Source organism: Abramis brama (genome assembly GCF_963993115.1).
Source record: "Abramis brama genome assembly, chromosome: 19".
NCBI classification, from domain to species: Eukaryota; Metazoa; Chordata; class Actinopteri; order Cypriniformes; family Leuciscidae; genus Abramis; species Abramis brama.
Window position 1 is genome coordinate 22,947,518 of NC_139981.1, and position 20,587 is coordinate 22,968,104.

Genomic DNA, 20,587 nt, shown 5'->3' on the forward strand with positions numbered 1-20,587 from the left:
AAACTATAAGTATGATAAGTTCACTTAAAGAAAATTTACAATTATACTTGCAGTATAAAACTACTAAACTAGTAGTTTACTGAGAGTATACTTCAAAGTGTACTATCATAAACTAAAAAGTGTGCTACAAGTATTTAACTAGTAAACAATCAGTATACCTATAAGTTCACTTGTACTTTAGTTGCAGTACAAACGAAAAACATAGTTGTAAACTATGTGTACTCAACATTTACTACTGTTACACTTAAAATATACTTAAAGTATAATTTATACACTAAAAAGTGGGCCAATTTAGTCCCAAGTATAATGAAATAGTACACTTACAAGTATACTTCTAGTACATTGATATTAGTATACTTACAAATACTTAAAAATATACTTGAACTTTACTTAAATATACTTAATAAAATGAACTTGAAGTATACTTATTTTTTGTAAGGGTGCTGCAAGAAATATTGCATCCATGTGTAAAAATAAGCCTAAAGTGGTACCACTTAACTGGTTACTTTGAATTTAATTTTGAAGTTGCCATTCCTAAAAAAAAAATATCAGCCAGTAACAGACAAGTAACACATTACATAGCCTATTTGTACTTACAGAATTTGCCACTTGGCGAGTGTTAAATTAAAACCTTGATTGGTACTCAACCTTAGGCAGGTTCATTTCAAGTCTCTATTTTCATATGAGTCACTACTGGTGCATTACAGCTTATATTTTTAAAGTAACAGACCCCTAAAATGATCATAACCATAAATCAACATTTCATCATTTCAGTTCTTTGAATGGTAGCACCTGATAAAACATCATTATGAGTCAAACGTCATTTCACTTCCTTCCTATAAAAAAACAAACAAAAAAAAATCTGCACAACATTACTGGCTGTGTTTTTCATCAGTGTGATATCTGGAAGTCTTCAATAGATTGCTACTGTCATCGCTTCGCTCTGACCGGATGAGATAATTGCTCTGCCAAAGAGAAGAGATGCCGCTCGGAATACAGATCAGCGTTGAGTTTCGTCTCAGTCAGCTTAAATAAACTCACATGCAGTGTGGATCTGAGGAAGAGAAAGTTCAGGGAAAGTTCCTTGGCTTAAAGAATCGTCATTCCCGTACGGTACATTCATGCTTTGCGTCTGGAGAGTGTGATTTTGCATAATGTAAGACATCCTGATGTCACATCATAGACTGCTTTCATATTCAGCTGCAGACAGGCGTATCCCACAGATAAGCAGAGCTTTCCAATTAAGCTCAGACTCAGACTTCGTTGGAATCATGTGCCAAACTCAGTATAATAACCGTGTTTGTAGTTATGAATCACCTTCTTCCCAAAAACACCATATTGGCAGATTAAAGGAAAAAATGAAAAATCTGTCATTTACTTACCCTCAAGTAGTTCCAACTGGGATCAGAATGAGGGTAAGTAAATAATAACATATTTTTTTGGGGTCAACTATTTCTTTAAGCTTAAACTACTGTAATTCTCACCTTGACCCATGTATGCTCCGGAAAGAGCCTCTTTGGCAGAGCCGAAGCCCAGCTCTCTGCACACCACGCTGGCTGAGATACGGTCCCACAGGTGGTCAACCACAGTTCCCCACTTCCCCTCGCGCAGAACCTCGACTCTGCCTTCTCCCAGACGTGGCCCTGACTTCAGGCGCACTGACAGCTATGAGAGGAGAAAAGAGATTGACAAGGTTACTTTCAGGAAATCATAATTTTCCACCTCAGTCCCAAAGTACCAGGGTTATTATAACCACAATAGACGTTTGAGGACCACCAGTGGGACTGCCTTCCCAAATCTTCAGATTAGTGGTCAACAAATATGTTTTTTTTTTTTAATGGTTAATTCTAATAGCCCCAACCTTAAATATGTTTATTATAACCCATGACAAAACGGTACATTACAACTGTACACGTTTTTAAAAGTTTGTTACGCTCACCAAGGTTGCATTTATTTGATCAAAAATACAATAAAATAATACCGTAATATTATGAAATGTTATTATAATTCACTGCTATTCTAATATATTTTAAAATGTAATTTACTCATGTGATAGCAAAGCTGAATTTTCAGCATCATTACTCCAGTCTTCAGTGTCACATGATCCTTCAGAAATCATTCTAATAGGCTGATTTTTTTCTCAAGTAAAATTTCTTATTATCAACATTGAAAATGGTTGTGCTGCTTAATGTTTTAGTGGACACCTTGATACATTTTGTTCAGGACTATTTTATGAATAGAAAGTTTAATTTCAATAACGGCATAATAAGGGTTGAATTAGATTATAGTAATTATTAGTGTTATTAATGATGAGGTGGGGACAAATTGGTTATTCTGATAAAAACGATTTTTTTTTTATATCTGAAATATTAGATAATAGATTTTTTTGAAATCTTTGGACATACCGTTTGAATACCGTATTAATACTTTCGTCATTTCTGTCACCGACTTTGACGTTATCAATGTGTCACATTTAAGAGTGATGCAAAAGAAAATTTAAAATCCGATTTGAGCTGACAGTGTCCAGATTGAGACGCATTCTGTAAAACTTGGTTGAAATCGCATTTCAAACCACCTCCAAATGTGGTTTGAATAAGGTTTGAAAAATTCAGATTTCACGTGTTTTTTTCCTGTCCAGACTTTCAAAAACCCATCTGGATTAAATCTGGATATGCAAAAAATCAGATTTTTGCTGGCAGTCTGAAAAGTCTAAATCAGGGATAGGCAACTCCAGTCCTGGAGGGCCAGTGTCCTGCAGAGTTTAGCTTCAGCCCTGATAAAAACTCACCTGCCTGTATCTATCTAGTAATCCTGAAAACACGGATTGCCTTATTCAGGTGTGTTTAATTAGGGTTGGAGCTAAACTCTGCAGGACAGTGGCCCTCCAGGACCGGAGTTGCCTATCCCTGGTCTAAATGTTTCAAGGATTACCTGCACAGGGTGAGGTGCCTGGGGTCTGCCAGAGGACATACGAGCAAATTGCGGTCCTGGGACACAGCGGACCACAGCATGGCGACCGTTCTTACAGGGGGCGGGGCTTCGCGGGATTGACAGCTGGGCGTGACACTTCGCTAGGCTGGGCTCTGTACCCAGACAATGTACTTTCTCAACCCAAAATCCCTTCTTCTTGGTCATCTGACTCAATCTAGGAGACAACATTTTTCACAAGAGCATTAGTATATTAAGTTAAATTAAGAATAATAAGATGTTCTAATGTAAAGAAATGTGCTTTAGTGTGCATGTAGATATTCGGCAAAGAAGAGTAAACTGAATTCACCTTGTTGTTGAATCCTTGACCTTTTTATCCCATATTTTTCTGTAAATGGAAAAAATTCAGTCAGATGTCATGATAACATCAATTCATGATGCTGTTAATAATATAAAATATTATTAATAATATAAAACATATTACACTGGAAATAAGGCAAAATAAATGTACTGAAAGCCATAAACCACATGAGACAGTTATAGTGAGTAAACACTACCAGTTCATTACCATTGTGTCTTTATTCAAAATACTTTAAACTAAAAATTCATCCGTTTACATTGCTGTTATAATAATAAAATGTATGGCCCACAGACACAGACATCAAAGAACATGTGTTTTAACTTAATCTACCACTAAACTGGCTTTCAAATATGTACATTCTATAAACAGATATTTCCACTGGCATGTTGGAATCCTGGAATGGGCACAGTAAGACTTCCCAAAAAACAAACTGAGACGAGAGAAAGAGAGAGACAGAGAGACAGAGAGAGAGAGAGAGAGAGAGAGAAAGAGAGACAGAGACAGACAGACATGAACACCTGCCCTCTAATGCACATGTCATCACAGTGACACATTTTATAATCACTGTCATCATCCACCGTCTGTCCAACTTAATGTGGTAGTTATTAAAGATTTGTGCTGGTATAACCCAAAGGATTTTACTCTGATTTAGCTGAATCTGTTTTTCTGACTACACACACAAAATAGTTTATCAAATGTCTACTTTAATGAGGACTTTCAAAATATGTAAATTCAAATCCAGATTTAATCATTTCAATTTCCTGACGGAAATGTCTTAACGAATAAAATTCAAGAGATAATATCAATCAACAGAAAAGAAACAAGTCAACTGCTGTGTGGAATCTCCAGTTTAATGACCTCATAAAAATATTCTGGATGTTTCTTCCATATGACATTCTGTAGCAGAGTAACATTCTAGTAACTCGTGTCTAAAGCTACAGAACTCCATCTTAAAAATGATCATTTACAGCTGGAATTCAAATAAATAATTTCATATAATTTATATATGAAGTTGTCCTTTTATACATCAAATGTAGTTCTCTGAACATGAAGAGATGCTTTACAATAACTAATTTATATACAGTCGTACAGTGGCTGGCATTGAAATACCCACCTGCTCATGTAATTAGTCCAAGAGTTCCACCCTTGGTTTACTGCTGAACCAAGAAAACTTAATGATAGAGAGAGCTGGTCTGTTTGGAGACAACAATCATGCCACTGTTTTAAGCATTAGTCTACATACATACAAAACACTCTCTCTCTCACTCTCTCACTCTCTCTGAAATGCTGTTTAAGCATTTATTTAAGCAATAGGGCACTCAAATCTCTGATATATTGAGTATATTCTAAATAATATAGTACATCTTAAGGACCAGCATCAGTCAACAGTCATGACATAATACAAAAGGTTTCTTTAACACCAGCCAGGGTGTCTCCAGGGTTGATTGTTATTAAAAATCCACTATATATATATATATATATATAAAGTGTGAAACTTGCCTACTTGAAACTAAACATGAAACTAAATTGCCTTAGCAATTATTTCTTAAGTGCAGGTCATATATTTGGCCATCGCCCTTGATTAGAAGAAAAAGAATTGTGCCTCATCCTGTACAATGTATGTGATATAATACAAAATATAAATAATGAAAATAATGAAAAATCTCTCACACCACAACACCGAATGTTGAATGCCTAAACTGATTATTGTGCTTGACCCTCAAAGGTGATTCTCAATGAACTGAAAATTTGTTTAAAATAAGTTTAAATCCTGCAATTAAATGACTGAGCCAAAAATTACAGTACAAACTCCATAAATATAGAAGGTGATTTTTCTTTCTGAACTCAGTCTGACTGGGGCACTGCTTTAGACCGAAGACCAGAGTCCGAACCATTAAAATATTGTATTTCATTTCTTGAGATGCTTGTCTAAGGATATTTCCTTATTGTGGTTTAAGTCTTTCGGTTTCCTCGGTGACAGAGTGTGTCTTGCTGACACAGCAGCCTATGGGGCGCAGCTATAATTGTAATCTGTCTTTCCCTTACTCGCCAGAAACGTGGAAATCTTCTGAGGGACCCAACATTTAATTACAGCATCTTCAGCTGAGGATCCAGAAGAAGCAGTGTCAGGGCGGGGTGGCTCGCGATCTCTGAGACGCTGAGTGGGAGCGTGAGGGATCGCTCTTCAGTACATCTGCCAAGTCTGGTGCTCTTTGGAGACTTAACAAAATGCACGTAATACATGGTGAGGTCAGGTACTGGGCACGCTCACAGACGAGGAAGAGCCAAATGGAGATTCTCTAGGACATAAGCCACAAAAACCACAGCTAGCTCTATAAGCTCTAATTTAAGTTCAAACAGCATCTTCAAGTTGCTGTTTGTGGCATGTCTTTGAGTCATGCATAAACAAAAGCTTGCTTAGGTGTTCCTGTGACCTCAAGATTAGGATTCACAGGAAAAAGGCACAAAGCCTAAAAAAAAAAAAGATAACAAAAACCTGTCAACGATCTTATCTGCTGGGTAAGATTTTTTTTTTTTTTTTTTTAGCATAACAAATTTAAAAGCACATTTATCGGGGCATTTTGTAATGCAGCAGCAGACAGACCTTAGAAGAATCATCAGCAGAAAGCACGTACAACACTTATAACGCCCCAGCACAAACCTAAAAAAGCTTTTAGGCCGCAGACCCATAAGATTAAGGTGGTGCTTTTTATAATGAGCACATGGGATGGCATGCCAGCACGGCCAAAGTCCATTCACACGATGGGAATAAAAGAGTTGTGCTGAGAGTGTGGTAACTAAAAAAAATGCCTCTGAATGCCTCTATTTCAAACCAAATTATTAACTAAACTAAGAAAACCTGCTCAGAGTTAAATGGATTTGCATGGTCATGAAATAAAAATGTGCTTGTGCAACAGACAAATAAGAAGGTTGATTGGTAGGTAGGTAGGAAGGAAGGAGGGGTAGAAAATAAGAAGGGAGGTAGGCAAATACTGTAGATTTGGTGGATAGGTGGATAAGTAGTTTGGGTAAAGGTAAGTAGATAGATAAAAATGGTAAATATGTAGAAGGTAGGTAAATGATAGGTAGTTATCCAAGAAGGTAGACAGGAGGGGGATGAAAATAAGTAATAAGGTAGATAGGAGGATAAGTATTTAGGTAGGTAGAAAGGTAGGTAAGTACATAGGAGGGTAAAAAAATAGGTAGATAGGTTGGTAAGTAGGCAGTTGACTAAGTAGGCAGGTAGGTATAGTTAAAAGATAGGTAGGTACGTAAATGATAGGTAGTTGACTAAGTAGGTAGATAACTAGGATGGTAAAAAGATTGATAGGTAGGTAACTAGGTTGCAGGAGACAAAAATATGTATGCAGGCAGATGGATAATGTGGATAGGTTTATAAGTAGTTAGGCAAGTACAAAGGTAGGTAGGTAAATACAAAGGAAGGTAAAAAAAATAGGTAGATATGTAGGCAATTACAGTAGTTATCCACATAAGCAGGTAGGAGGGGAAGAAAATATAAAGGAAGGTAGATAGTTACTTTAGATGTTACAGCAAGTTGGTTGGTGGATATATGTATAAGTAAAGTAGGTTAAAAAAAAAAGTAGGTAGGTATAGGGGTTGGAAGGTGAAAAGATAGGTAGGCGAGTAGGTGAATGATACTTGAATGATAGTAGGTTGATAGAGTGGTTGCAGGCAGACAGATGAAGACAAGGCAAGTTTATTTATATAGCACATTTCATACACTATGGTAATTCAAAGTGCTTTACACAGAAAGGAATTAAAATGATCCCAAAATAAAACTAAGGAAAATTAAAACAGTTATAAAAGGAATTGAAAGAGATATAAAAATGATACAGTTATAAAAGGAATTAAAAGATTAAAAATATGATACAGAGATAAACTTCTCATCTGGCATAAACACCGGTGTATCATATTTTTCACAGCTCCCAGTTTTACTCTGATATTTTATCATGGTGATTACACTGTGTCTGTGGTATTCTTTCGGCGCGCCTAAGAAATCTATTGTAGGTCTCCAATAGACCCGATTTATCGGACAGGAGGAGCTCTAGGACTGACTCACGGGGTAACCTCGGGTTCACTTCCCCACCAGTCCGCACCCCAAAGATTTGTTCGGAAGCTCTAGGAATGGAATCGGTCCAGTCCGCACCCCACAGAACCTCAAGTTTAATCACACATCAAACTTACTACTCTACCACAGACTCAGGTCATCAGCATGGTTTCATCTCTCAAGTTCCCCAATTAAGTAATTTATTTTTGTCTCTTACACAATTCTCAGTGCCATTTGAGTTCAGTTTAGAATCAAAAAGAGGAATACAGTGCAATCAGTTAGACGTACAGTGGATGCAGTTTTAAAAAGTAAAAAGTATTAAAAGAGTAAAAAGAGTAAAAAGATTATACATAGATAAACTTCTCATCTGGCAAAACAAGTACATACTTTCCACAGCTGCTTGTTTTACTGTGAGATTTCCCCATGTTGATTTGTACTGGGTCTGTGGTGTTTAATCTATTTAGTACGTCTCCAATAGACCCGATTTGTCCCTAAAATTGGATAGGAGGAGCTCTAGGACTGACTCACGGGGTAACCCTGGGTTCACTGCCCCACCAGTCCGCACCCCAAAGAATAAGAAGAATAAAGTTCCAACATGAGTTTAATAACAATTATCCAAAAGGTAAACAGAAGTTGGCTTCACACATAATCATAAGACAGACCAGACAAAGAATGAACGCAAGGGAACAATTTATATAGTGACGCAAACAAGATGATTAATATAACACAGCTGAACCAAACAAATTCATAATGACGGTGACCATGGTAACAAAGGAGCGGCCGGAAAATCAAACAAAGGAACATGAGAATTAATGAAAACAAACTAAAAGTCTATGATAACTAAGACAAACTAAACATAACTGTGACAGTGACTATGTAGGTACAGTGAGGAAAATAAGTATTTGAACACCCTGCTATTTTGCAAGTTCTCCCACTTGGAAATCATGGAGGGGTCTGAAATTGTCATCGTAGGTGCATGTCCACTGTGAGAGACATAATCTAAAAAAAAAAATCCAGAAATCACAATATATGATTTTTTTAGCTATTTATTTGTATGATACAGCTGCAAATAAGTATTTGAACACCTGTCTATCAGCTAGAATTCTGACCCTCAAAGACCTGTTATTCTGCCTTTAAAATGTCCACCTCCACTCCATTTATTATCCTAAATTAGATGCACCTGTTTGAGGTCGTTAGCTGCATAAAGACACCTGTCCACACCATACAATCAGTAAGAATCCAACTACTAACATGGCCAAGACCAAAAAGCTGTCCAAAGACACTAGAGACAAAATTGTACACCTCCACAAGGCTGGACAGGGTTACGGGGAAATTGCCAAGCAGCTTGGTGAAAAAAGGTCCACTGTTGGAGCAATCATTAGAAAATGGAAGAAGCTAAACATGACTGTCAATCTCCCTCGGACTGGGGCTCCATGCAAGATCTCACCTCGTGGGGTCTCAGTGATCCTAAGAAAGGTGAGAAATCAGCCCAGAACTACACGGGAGGAGCTGGTCAATGACCTGAAAAGAGCTGGGACCACCATTTCCAAGGTTACTGTTGGTAATACACTAAGACGTCATGGTTTGAAATCATGCATGGCACGGAAGGTTACCCTGCTTAAACCAGCACGTCAAGGCCCGTCTTAAGTTTGCCAATGACCATTTGGATGATCCAGAGGAGTCATGGGAGAAAGTCATGTGGTCAGATGAGACCGAAATATAACTTTTTGGTCATAATTCCACTAAACGTGTTTGGAGGAAGAAGAATGATGAGTACCATCCCAAGAACACCATCCCTACTGTGAAGCATGGGGGTGGTAGCATCATGCTTTGGGGGTGTTTTTCTGCACATGGGACAGGGCGACTGCACTGTATCAAGGAGAGGATGACCGGGGCAATGTATTGCGAGATTTTGGGGAACAACCTCCTTCCCTCAGTTAGAGCATTGAAGATGGGTCGAGGCTGGGTCTTCCAACATGACAATGACCCGAAGCACACAGCCAGGATAACCAAGGAGTGGCTCTGTAAGAAGCATATCAAGGTTCTGGCGTGGCCTAGTCAGTCTCCAGACCTAAACCCAATAGAGAATCTTTGGAGGGAGCTCAAACTCCGTGTTTCTCAGCGACAGCCCAGAAACCTGACTGATCTAGAGAAGATCTGTGTGGAGGAGTGGGCCAAAATCCCTCCTGCAGTGTGTGCAAACCTGGTGAAAAACTACAGGAAACGTTTGACCTCTGTAATTGCAAACAAAGGCTACTGTACCAAATATTAACATTGATTTTCTCAGGTGTTCAAATACTTATTTGCAGCTGTATCATACAAATAAATAGTTAAAAAATCATACATTGTGATTTCTGGATTTTTTTTTTTTAGATTATGTCTCTCACAGTGGACATGCACATACGATGACAATTTCAGACCCCTCCATGATTTCTAAGTGGGAGAACTTGCAAAATAGCAGGGTGTTCAAATACTTATTTCCCTCACTGTAGGTCTAACCCAATGAGAGTAAACTAATAGAAAAGTAGGAAACCATACACAGTACCATCACTGTTATATGTATATAAACCCATTATGCAGATAGACAACCTGTATAAATGCCCTTTTAGAATAACAGCTAAAAGGTGAAATTTAGCCCAGAAACTCCCAACAGTAATCTGCTCTTTACATACTTAAAATAACTGATCAATAAAGACAAGACTGTGAAAGTACAGCTTGGTTGGAAACACTGTGAGGAGGCAGGAGAAAGTCAAGGGTGACAATGTCAATAAAATCATTAAACAAACTTGAAACTCTTTCTCCAACAACAGACACTTTGAAGGCTTTAAACTGATGTCCTTTTCCAATAACAATCAGCAGGAATATTAGACTTCTTACTTAAATCTAAGCGTTCAGAAACAGACCGTTCATTTCACTAGCACTGGGGTCTAGATAGCATCAGTACGTTTGAAAGATCTTTTAATCATTGCTTAAGTGCTCAAGTTTGTGAAAGGTGCCTGGGGAACAGAGATAAGGGAAACAGACATGCTTTTCCAACCAACAGAGGAGGTGAATCTTTCACTTTCTAAGTGGTGTCTGCAAAATAATATAGGGTTTAAAGACAATTGGAAAAGTTTTTCATCACCTTTCATCACATCTCCAGCGCGAGCTGGAGGGAGAACTGTGGGAACAGTTTTCATGTGTAGGGGTGCATACTTCATAGTGGGCACACAACCTACATTTATTACATCTCCCGCACGAGCTGGGGGGAGAATTGGTACTGTGGTGGCAGTGCTTGTGTGCAGGGGTGCGTACTATATAGTGAGCACATGACCTGCATTTATTGCATCCCCAGCGTGAGCTGGAGGAGAGGTTAATACTTTGGGAACAGTGCTTGTGTGTAGGGATGCGTACTTTATCGTGGGCACGTGACCTACATATGACACAGACAGAAAAGATCTCTTTTCGTGCTTTATTTGTGTCACCGTAAAAATGGCCTTTGTTTGCAGGTGTGTGTGTGTTTTATAACAGACCCATTTACTGCAACTTCGGTATTTCCAGCCGCCTGAAAAGAGGGGACTGGGAAATGTGTGAGACGCTTTTTGGAGAGTGCTCGGGGTCCAACACAATCTTGGGTCAGGGTCCCTGTCTCTCAGGGAACTGCTGGCACTTTGCAGAGCGAGAGTGGTGACGGACTTCAGTCGCTGGGTGGGGCTGGGAGACCGGAGGCGCTAATTTTACCTGCTGAGGAGCTGGTGCCTTCTTTTGGCGGCTCAAAGCAGAGCTGGAGTGTTTCGGGAGAAAGTGACGCATAGCTTGCAACGCTTTCTGAGCTTCAGTGTAGCGCTCCATGAACCTTGTGCTGAACAGATCAGTCGTGGAAATAGGGGAGTCCAGAAAAGCTGCCCTATCTGCGTCCTTCATGTCAGTCAAATTAAGCCATAGGTGCCGCTCAAGCACCGTCAAGCTGGCCATGCTTCATCCAATCGCCTGGGCTGTCGACTTTGTGGTTCGCAGGGCCAGGTCTGTGGCGTGTCCAGACTTGTCCAAAGAGTGGAGAAGTTTGACCTGAAAAACTTGGACGATAGCCATGGTGTGAAGTGGCGAAGCAGCTTGGGCAGCGGCTGCGTATGCACGACCAGCGAGAGCTGAAGTGGCGCGGCAAGGCTTGGAAAGGTTCCATCCAGCAAAGGTGTGCGGCCACCGCTTCCTCGAGGGGAACAATCACCTCATAGTCTTTCTCCAGAGCGCCGTCTACGGTAGAGAACCGTCGAGGAGAAGGAAGGCCTTTAGCGAGCTGAGTGTGGCGCCTTCCACGATTTCCTCAGCTCGTCGTGCACTTCTGGGAAGAAGGGGGGACAACCTCCGGCGCCCCTGCAGGAACCACTCATCAAGCCTGCTGCGTGTGGGCTCATCGGGCGAAGACCACTCGAGCCCAAGGTTTTCAACGGCCTTGGTGAGCACGCGGAGAAGCTCTGCATCGATGCTCGTTCTCGTGCTGGCTTGTGTTGATGGAGCGGGAGAGGGCCTCACAGAGAGGGCCTCGGCATGAGGCGCAGGTGGTGCGAGGCATTTGAAGCAACTCCTCGGAAATTTAGCTCTCTTAGAAAAAGAGTTACGCGACGGCGAGCACACTAGCGTTAAAGGATATGGCGCGCCGGATGGCACAGCAGAACAGCAGGCTGAAGGCAGCATCCGGTGATCCCAGGAAACCGGCGTCCTCAGGGCTGCGAAGCAGAAGGCTTGTTCCGCTGAAAGTTTGTCGACGGCGGCGAAGGCTTCTATCCAGAGATCAGCGAAGTGGAGTGTTCGCTGAAGGAGATAAAATCTGAGTTCCTTGGCAAAGAATGGGTGCTTATATAGCCATAAGCCACGCCCATTCTGACGGGCTCTGACGCGCTAGGGCGTCTGAGCCGCCTCGCCATAGATTTGTGCAGTTGCCGCAGCACAGCCAATGACCGCGCTAGTCGCTCATCTGTGTATGCTGTGCAGCTGCACTGCATTTTAAAAAACTGGCTTCAATATTCTCGAGAAAAGGAGTTTTCCCATAGCGTAAGCAAGCCTTGCGCAATACGAGAGACCTCTCGAAAGGAAAAACTATATCCATGCAACTGATAGCAGCGGCAACGAGCTTGATTTAAAGAAACAACACATTTTAGCGCAAGTAGCGCAAGCAACTAAATTAATGCTCTGCTAGTTAACTGGAGATGTTTTATTTATTTGTATTAGGTACATCCGTGCCTCATGATGTTTCAAAAAGTGTTGGGGGACAATATCGATCCTTAGAAAAAGTGGTGGGGACATTTCCCACCCATCCCACCCGCAAATTACGCCTATGCACATGATCAATAAAAATTAAAGCTCCACTTTCACATGAATAATTTACTTTGCGTGCCAGAATGTTTGAATCCATGTGCTAACACACTATCGCTGTAAAGCTGCTTTGAAACAAACAAATCTGTATGGTAACAAGTGCTACATAAATAAAGATGACTTGACCATCACATATTCTGCTATATAAACAGCATAAAGTAATTAGAGCACCATTTACTTGCCTCAAAAAAGTCTGGTATTGTTATTATTATTATTTATTGCTACACTTCAATATGTGAATTATTCCATCAGAAAATTAACACTTTTAACGTTGTCAGACTTTAAAACAACGGAGCTGTGCACTTCAGTTGATTTCTCCGATTCAGAATCTGACACAGACTGATTCATGTTCCATACTGGTCACACAAATTTCAGTTCAGTTAGAACCAGATGCATATTTGTATTGATGATTCTAATTTGATTATTTTATATCCAATTGTTGATATTTGTGTTTTGAAAAAGTTTCTGATTACTCCTAACCAATTTTCTACATTAAAATTTTTCTTTTTATTTGGGCTAGTAAAATTAATTTCGGGCTACCAAAATCTGAAGAGTTCCTGCCCGAAGGCCTAACAGCGATTTTGAAATTTTGCGAGCCCTGTTCATTCATTCATTGATATAGGAGAGGAAGAATTGTCTAAACTCATTAAATCATCTAAATCAACAACATGTATGTTAGACCCTATACCGACTAAGCTATTGAAAGTGATGCTTCCAGAGGTCATAGATCCTCTTCTTAATATCATTAATTCATCTTTGTCTATTTATACATCTTTGGCTGGCTATTATTAAACCTCTTATTAAAAAAAACACAACTTGATCCTACAGAATTTGTCAATTACAGGCTGATCTCGAATCTACCTTTTCTGTCAAAATTAATAGAAAAGGCAGTATCCTCACAACTATGTTCCTTTCTAGAAAGAAATGATATCTGAGAGGATTTCAAGTCAGGATTTAGACCATATCATAGCACTGAGACTGCTCTCATTAGAGTTACAAATGATTTGCTCTTATTATCTGATCGTGGTTGTATCTCTCTATTAGTGTTACTCGATCTTAGTGCTGCATTTGATACTATCGACCACAACATTCTTTTAAATAGACTCGAAAATTATGTTGGCATTAGTGGAATTGCACTAGCATGGTTCAAATCATACTTATCTGACCATTATCAGTTTGTAGCAGTAAATGAAGAGATGTCATATCGATCAAAAGTTCAGTATGGAGTACCACAAGGCTCAGAACCTGGACCGTTGCTGTTCACCCTGTACATGCTGTACATACTTGGGAGATATCATTAGGAAGCATGGAATTAGTTTTCACTGTTATACTGATGATACTCAGCTCTATATTTCTACGCGCCCTGATGAAACTTACCAATTCACAAAATGAACGGAATGCATAGCTGATATAAAAATTTGGATGACTAGTAATTTCCAACTACTTAATTCTGAAAAAACAGAGTTTCTAATTATTGGGCAAAAAACCTCTGCACGTATTAACCCAGAATACTGTCTAACAATTGATGGCTGATCAAGTCTTCGTCGTCGGTTAGGAACCACCTTGGGTGTGCTTTTTAATAACAATCTTTCATTTGAATGCCACGTTTCTAGCATCTGTAAAACCGCATATCTAAATTACGACATATGCTTTCAATGAAAAATGCGGAACAGTTAGTTCATGCGTTCATGACCTCAAAGCTAGATTATTGTAATGCTCTACTGGGTGGTTGCCCTGAACGCTTAATAAACAAAGTCCAGTTGGTCCAAAGCGCAGCAAAACCAGAAATTATGACCATATTAGCCCCATTCTGTCAACACTGCATTGGCTCCCTATTAAACATTGTATAAATTTTAAAATATTGCTGATTACTTACAAAGCACTAAATGGTTTAGCTCCCCAGTACTTGAGCGAGCTCTTAACGCATTATAGTCCTTCATGTCTACTGCGATCTCAAATTTCTGGCCAGTTGATAATACCTAGAATGTCAAAATCGACTGTAGGCGGTAGATCCTTCTCCTTTTTAGCACCTAAACTTTGGAAAAGTCTTCCTAACATTGTCCGGGAAGCAGACACACTCTGTCAAGTTTAAATCTAGACTAAAAACGGATCTATTTTACCTGGCATTCGTATAGAACATTATACATTTCTATTATTCAAATCAGTTAAATGATTATTAGGCTGCATAGATTAGGTCAGCTGGAACCGGGGACACTTCCTATAACACCTGATGTGCTCGTTACATCATAAGAATGGCATCTATGCTAATGTTAGTCTTTCTGTTTATTCCACGGTTTACTGAAGTCAGCTGGATCCGGGCCGTATCCAGATCAGACGGTGGACCTGCGCCTGGACCCATCCATCGCATCCCTGAGGTGCCAGCCTCATCAGCCCTGTGAAGGCCTCATCGACACAACAGCCATCAGCACTGATTCTCAACAAAGTCGTCTCCATACCGGCGTGATGACTCCGACTTCCAACCAGATGGAACTAGATAAATATTCTGAATGTTCTGATCCAATCTGACTTCTGACCTGTAATGCTGCCTGAATCATAATCATTGTTCGTTGGCCAGAGGAGAACTGGCCCCGACTGAGCCTGGTTTCTCCCAAGGCTTTTTTTCTCCATTCTGTTACCTGATGGAGTTTTGGTTCCTTGCCACTGTTGCCTTGGCTTTTGGCTTGCTTAGTTGTGGACATTTAATATTCAACAATATTATTGATCTGCCTTACTTAAGGTGGACAATGACGCAATTTTCTTCTAGAAACAAACTTTGTTGTATTATTTTCATGTTATCACTGTGAAGCTGTTTTGATACAATCTGTATTGTAAAAAGCACCATGTAAATAAAGGTGACTTGACTTGACTTTCCACTACATGCAGAGACAAACATCTTTTTGTGCTTAGAAATGAACTTTTTCTACTTGCAATATCATCCACACATCATCCTGTGTGGTCCAACAAACATAGCAAATCCAAAAACAAACAAAACAAGAGGAAAAAAATAAATAAAGATAGGATCCCTTGAATAACAGGGATCCTATCTTCAGTATAATTTTTTTCTTAAATTATACTGAAATTGAAATTATTAAGAAGTATCTTTTTTCAAGAAATTACTTTTATACTATAAAATATTTGGTAACACTTTATTTTACATTGTCATTTTTACACGTTACATGTAGTTACTGTAGTTATAATTAATAATATTTCACAATATTACTCTTTTAATTGTATTTTTTATTAAACAAATGCAGCCTTGGTGAGCATAAGAGACTTCAAAAACCTTCAAAAACAAAACAGACCCTACAATTTTTAATTTTTGATTCAACATCAATATTTAACCAAATTGTACCTGTATTTTACCCTTACTTAAACAGCATGTAAAAATAAAACTGTTGCTGGCTGATACAGTTCTGCTACATGTGATCCAGACAGTCTTTTCCTGTCCAAGTGGGCAGTTTTTGGACAGAATATGCTGCAGTCTGGACTAGATTTTATGTTATTAGTAAAAAGTCTGGGAAACCCTGTACTAACACAATGAAATTCACACAACTAATATCATCCAATAACAGGGAATTAGCGCTAAATGTTGGATTTTAATATAATACTAATTATCTCAGGACCAAAACCTCAGAGAATAATGCCAGTGCACATGTTGTATTTTTCATTAGAAGTGCAAGACTCACTTGTAGGTGTTCATGTTGGGCTGCTCCGCGTCAGGAAAGCCAAGCATCCCACACACAACTCTGCTGCTATTCAAACTCCAGCCTTTATCACACACCTGTCTCCATCTCCCAGCATGCTTTACTTCAACCACACCCTCCGTGACAAGAGTGCGCCTCTTTGTAACCATCAAGACTGGCTTGAGACGGACTTCCTCAATCCTCACCCTACTGGCAGACTAGAGGAAGATTGAAAACACAACATTTTCTCATGAGCATACCTCCAAGTTTGCCCAATAATGAAACATCTCATATTGATCCAAACCCTTTATTCTTTCATGTGTCATGCATAAAAATGGCAGAAAAGTACTATAAAAGAATTGGAAAAAGTGGCCAATTGCAACAAGTGCACTAGATTCCAAGTAGGATATTCTTTAAAAAGTATTATTTTGTGTTCCACCGAAGAAGGAAAGTAAGATGAGTTTGGAACAACATAAAGATGAATAAATGCTTTGTTTAAATTTCCAACTAAATCAAAATTTAAAGAAAATGCAGATGAGATTACTTATGGATTAAAACGTCAAGGTCAGGATTCGGTTTAGAGTTAATCATAAGCATTTCAGATCTACTTCATTCTCTGTTTACCGGATTATGAAACTGCTGTCTGGAGAATTGATCCCATCTGGTATGATCCTGGGAATGTCCATTGCCTTGCCTGAGATGTGCATGTGTTCCTGAACTGGAGTAAATGTCCTGCCAACGGTTGGAGGTGACTGCGTTTGGTCTGAGAGCGATGGTGTGCCCTCTTCTGGTGACTCCAGGATGCACTTGGTCCAGCCTTCTCTCTGGACTACAGACCACTCCGAGATCCTCAGTGTGTTTGCAGTCATGAACACCCCACCCGTTCGACTTGCAGTCTTTCAGAGTTTTCTCTGTTCCTTCACACCTCACATTATCCATCCAAATGGGGCCTGTGGCAGATGTTACAGGTTACAAAAGCACTAGATGAATAAAACATCAGTTATGGGTCTTAAAATGCCCTTATTATGCTTTTTTTGGATATTACCTTTCATGTAGTGTGTAATATAGCTGGTTGTGAATGTAAAATGTCTTGCAAAGTTTCAAAGATCAAACTGCACAACAAATGGAGTTATTGTCTCCCAAACCATTTCTGAACTGCCTGAAACAAGTCGTCAGTGATTCCAGTCTTAGGCCGTGTTTACACCTGGTATTAAGATGATTTTTGATCGATCAGATCATCAGTAGATGAGAGAGACACATTCCCGTTTACACCTGCTGTTTTAATCTGTCTTTTTTCCACTTTCAACCACTTCTGTCCTGATTTCTTTGAGGGGAGGGTCTATTGGCAGGTAAATGTAAGTGTTTTTTTGCGCAATTTACATATGAATGTGACCGGAGATGACGGAAAAAAACACGGAGAGCAGCCGATTTCGTTTCTGCTCTGATAGCCGCAAGCCCACGCTGAACACAGTTTGTGTTAGAAATCAGGAATGGTGAGAGAACATTGTGCTTGGTACGTTTTTCGTTTTTAAACCAAACTTGGGTCTTCATCCGACAAAGTTTCAATCCTTTCTGTCTAGTGTGCTTCCCATGTTTACGCATTAGGTCAGTAGAAGGAGAGAAGGCGGTCTTTTGTGGCTGTTCGAACACATTCAACCACATGAGCGTTAAGACAACAAAAGCAATGTGGTCGAATGCGTTTTCGACTACCACTGGAAGTGGTTGAAAGTGGACAAGCTCAAAATGTTTTAGACCCTGTTTACATCTGTATTTAGCATCATCCACTTGTGATCCGATCAACCAAAACGCATCTTAATATCAGGTGTAAGCAGGGCCTTACTTCCTACTTGAACCTACAAGTTTGTAACAAATTTGCATAAAGCCATCCGTTGGACCTCATTGGCTGCCACAAACTACTTTGATCTGCCCTCAAACACTGTAGTTGTAGCAGAGGCCTGGAAAAGTTTGGTTCGTGTTGTCAACATGTCGAGAAGACACTGTTTTCTGCGCTGCAAAAGCAATCCACTTTGCATGCACTTCCAAAGTATGTGGACTCAGGCTCGAATTGATATGGTAAAATCGATGGCATCAATACTGGTCTCATTATATGGTAAAGGACATTTTGTTTCCAACATGCGCTGTAAGTGGTAGACCAATCACAACAGACTGGGCCATCTGACCAATCAGAGCAGAGTAATCTCTTGGAAAGGAGGGGTTTAGAGACACCAGACTCTTGATCGAACCATTTCAGACACTGTGAGAAAAAAGTTGATGCTACAATGTAAAGTTTTTTTGTTTGTTTTTTACCTTGGATGCATGTAAACTTATAATATGAGACCCCAGAAACAAAAGTAGGAATAATATAGGCACTTTAAAGGAACAGTTCAACCAAATATGAAAATTATATCTTTCCAAACCTGAATAACTCTCGTTTCAACACAAAAGGTGAATTTGAATTAGTCCATACAACTCATATATTACAAGTCTTCTGAAGTCATACGTTTTGTGTGATGAACAGATCAAAATTAAAGTCGTTATTCACTGGAAACCCTGATATTTGAAAGTTCATAAGAAAAATAAACTAATCATTCTTTTAAGTAAAATATTTTCAGTGAATCAGTCAATCCAGTTCAAAACTGGCCTGAATTATTCATTTTAGTATCAGACTTAAAAATCAGAGTTTGGTTCTCAAGTTGAATAACATTCAAGGAGAAGATTATCATTGAATAATGACTTCAATTTTGTTCTGTTCATAACATACAGTTATAATATCTGCTTGGAAGACTTGAAATACAACATACAAGTTGCACCGACCACTTCTGTGAGACATTTATAGTTCTTTTGACATTTTTTTTTTTTTTAAGTTTAAAGCTTCAGTCTCAAATCGTTAAATAAAGCAATCACTATTAAAACTTATTTTGTGTTCAAAAGAAAGTCATAAATGTTTGGAACGACATGAGGATGAGTAAATAAGGACAATTTTTGGGTGAACTACTTTTAAGCGAGACACTACCAATAGCTCAATTATTGTCATAAAATACATTTTTTAAGAAAAGGTACACAAGTATACAGCAAAAGTCTGCAGACTTCATTTACACAAAACTTCTTTAATATGGGAAAGAAGTTTCACCAACAAAAACATTACAAAAGAGCTCTGGTGAAGCTGTCTGAAGGGTTTGTTTTAGTTTTAATGACAACGTTGTCCTGCCAACTAAGTGTTATACATGCTTTGGGTTAGTGGCTATCTTTATAGCTGCCTTAAAGTGAAATTACAGGGAGCGATTTGGGCGATGTAAAGAACTGTAGCTCTGTGCACTTGCACTAGTGTGAAACAGCTATTTAAGACAGCAATGCGCCTTCATACGCAATTGCGCTCAAGCCTTTCACATAATCCAGTTACTTGTGAAAATAACAGAGATTAAAACTCTTAAACCTCAGCTACTCAGACAGCAAGTGTTTAAAATACTTAAAGGGATAGTTCACCCAAAAACTCAAATGTGGAGCATGGAGGCTTTCATCATTTCATTTTTATTGTATGGAAAAGAGCAGCACTGACATTCTCCAAAACATCTTTCTAAATAAAGAAAGGCATACAGGTTTGGGACAACAATGAAGGTGAGTAAAATTATGACAAAATCTTCATTTTTGAGTCAAAAGAGATTCATAAACCCACATGCCATGTATTTTAATAGAGATATTCACTCACCCTCTCCCTCTCCGTACTTGGCACTGTGCGCCCATGTTATGCCACTTTGGAAACCCAGTTCCCTGCAAACCACATTGGCGAGTTTAATGTCGACCTCGTCGTCGCAAACGGTGCCCCACGTCCCGTTGTGAAGGACTTCAACTCGTCCCTCGTTTTCTCTGTGGCCGATACCTGCCAGTCGCACTTTGGCAGAGGGAGCACGCCTTGACCGGACAGGCGTTTCGGGACGTGCATCCGTGCACAAAAAGAGGAGTGTGAAGGTAAGAACACTCAAGGGAAAGATGGCCCGAATCATGACTACACACAGATGAGGCTTCTGGAATAGAAAACAACAGGGGTCCATGTTAGTAAATTAACTACTAAATTAAATTAACAGTAATATTAGTGAGTGATAGAGATAAATTGAGTAGTAACTATTCGGCTGGTCATGTGATCTCAATATGGCAGCCTCCATGAGGTGACCCACTACATGTAAAATGAAACTGCTT

General features: G+C 39.3%; 1 protein-coding gene across 1 annotated transcript in view; it reads right to left on the reverse strand.

The window, feature by feature from the left end:
* Positions 1–20,587, reverse strand: part of loxl4 (lysyl oxidase-like 4) — a 41,398-nt gene that overhangs the window by 18,823 nt on the left and 1,988 nt on the right. Inside the window, exons 2-7 of the mRNA XM_084093834.1 lie at positions 20,100–20,415; positions 17,018–17,343; positions 16,397–16,611; positions 3,278–3,316; positions 2,932–3,145; positions 1,485–1,665 (exon numbers count right to left, since the gene is read on the reverse strand). Coding sequence (XP_083949960.1) covers positions 1,485–1,665; positions 2,932–3,145; positions 3,278–3,316; positions 16,397–16,611; positions 17,018–17,343; positions 20,100–20,394 — 1,270 coding nt within the window. The 5' untranslated portion in view covers positions 20,395–20,415. The remainder of the gene's footprint in view (positions 1–1,484; positions 1,666–2,931; positions 3,146–3,277; positions 3,317–16,396; positions 16,612–17,017; positions 17,344–20,099; positions 20,416–20,587) is intronic.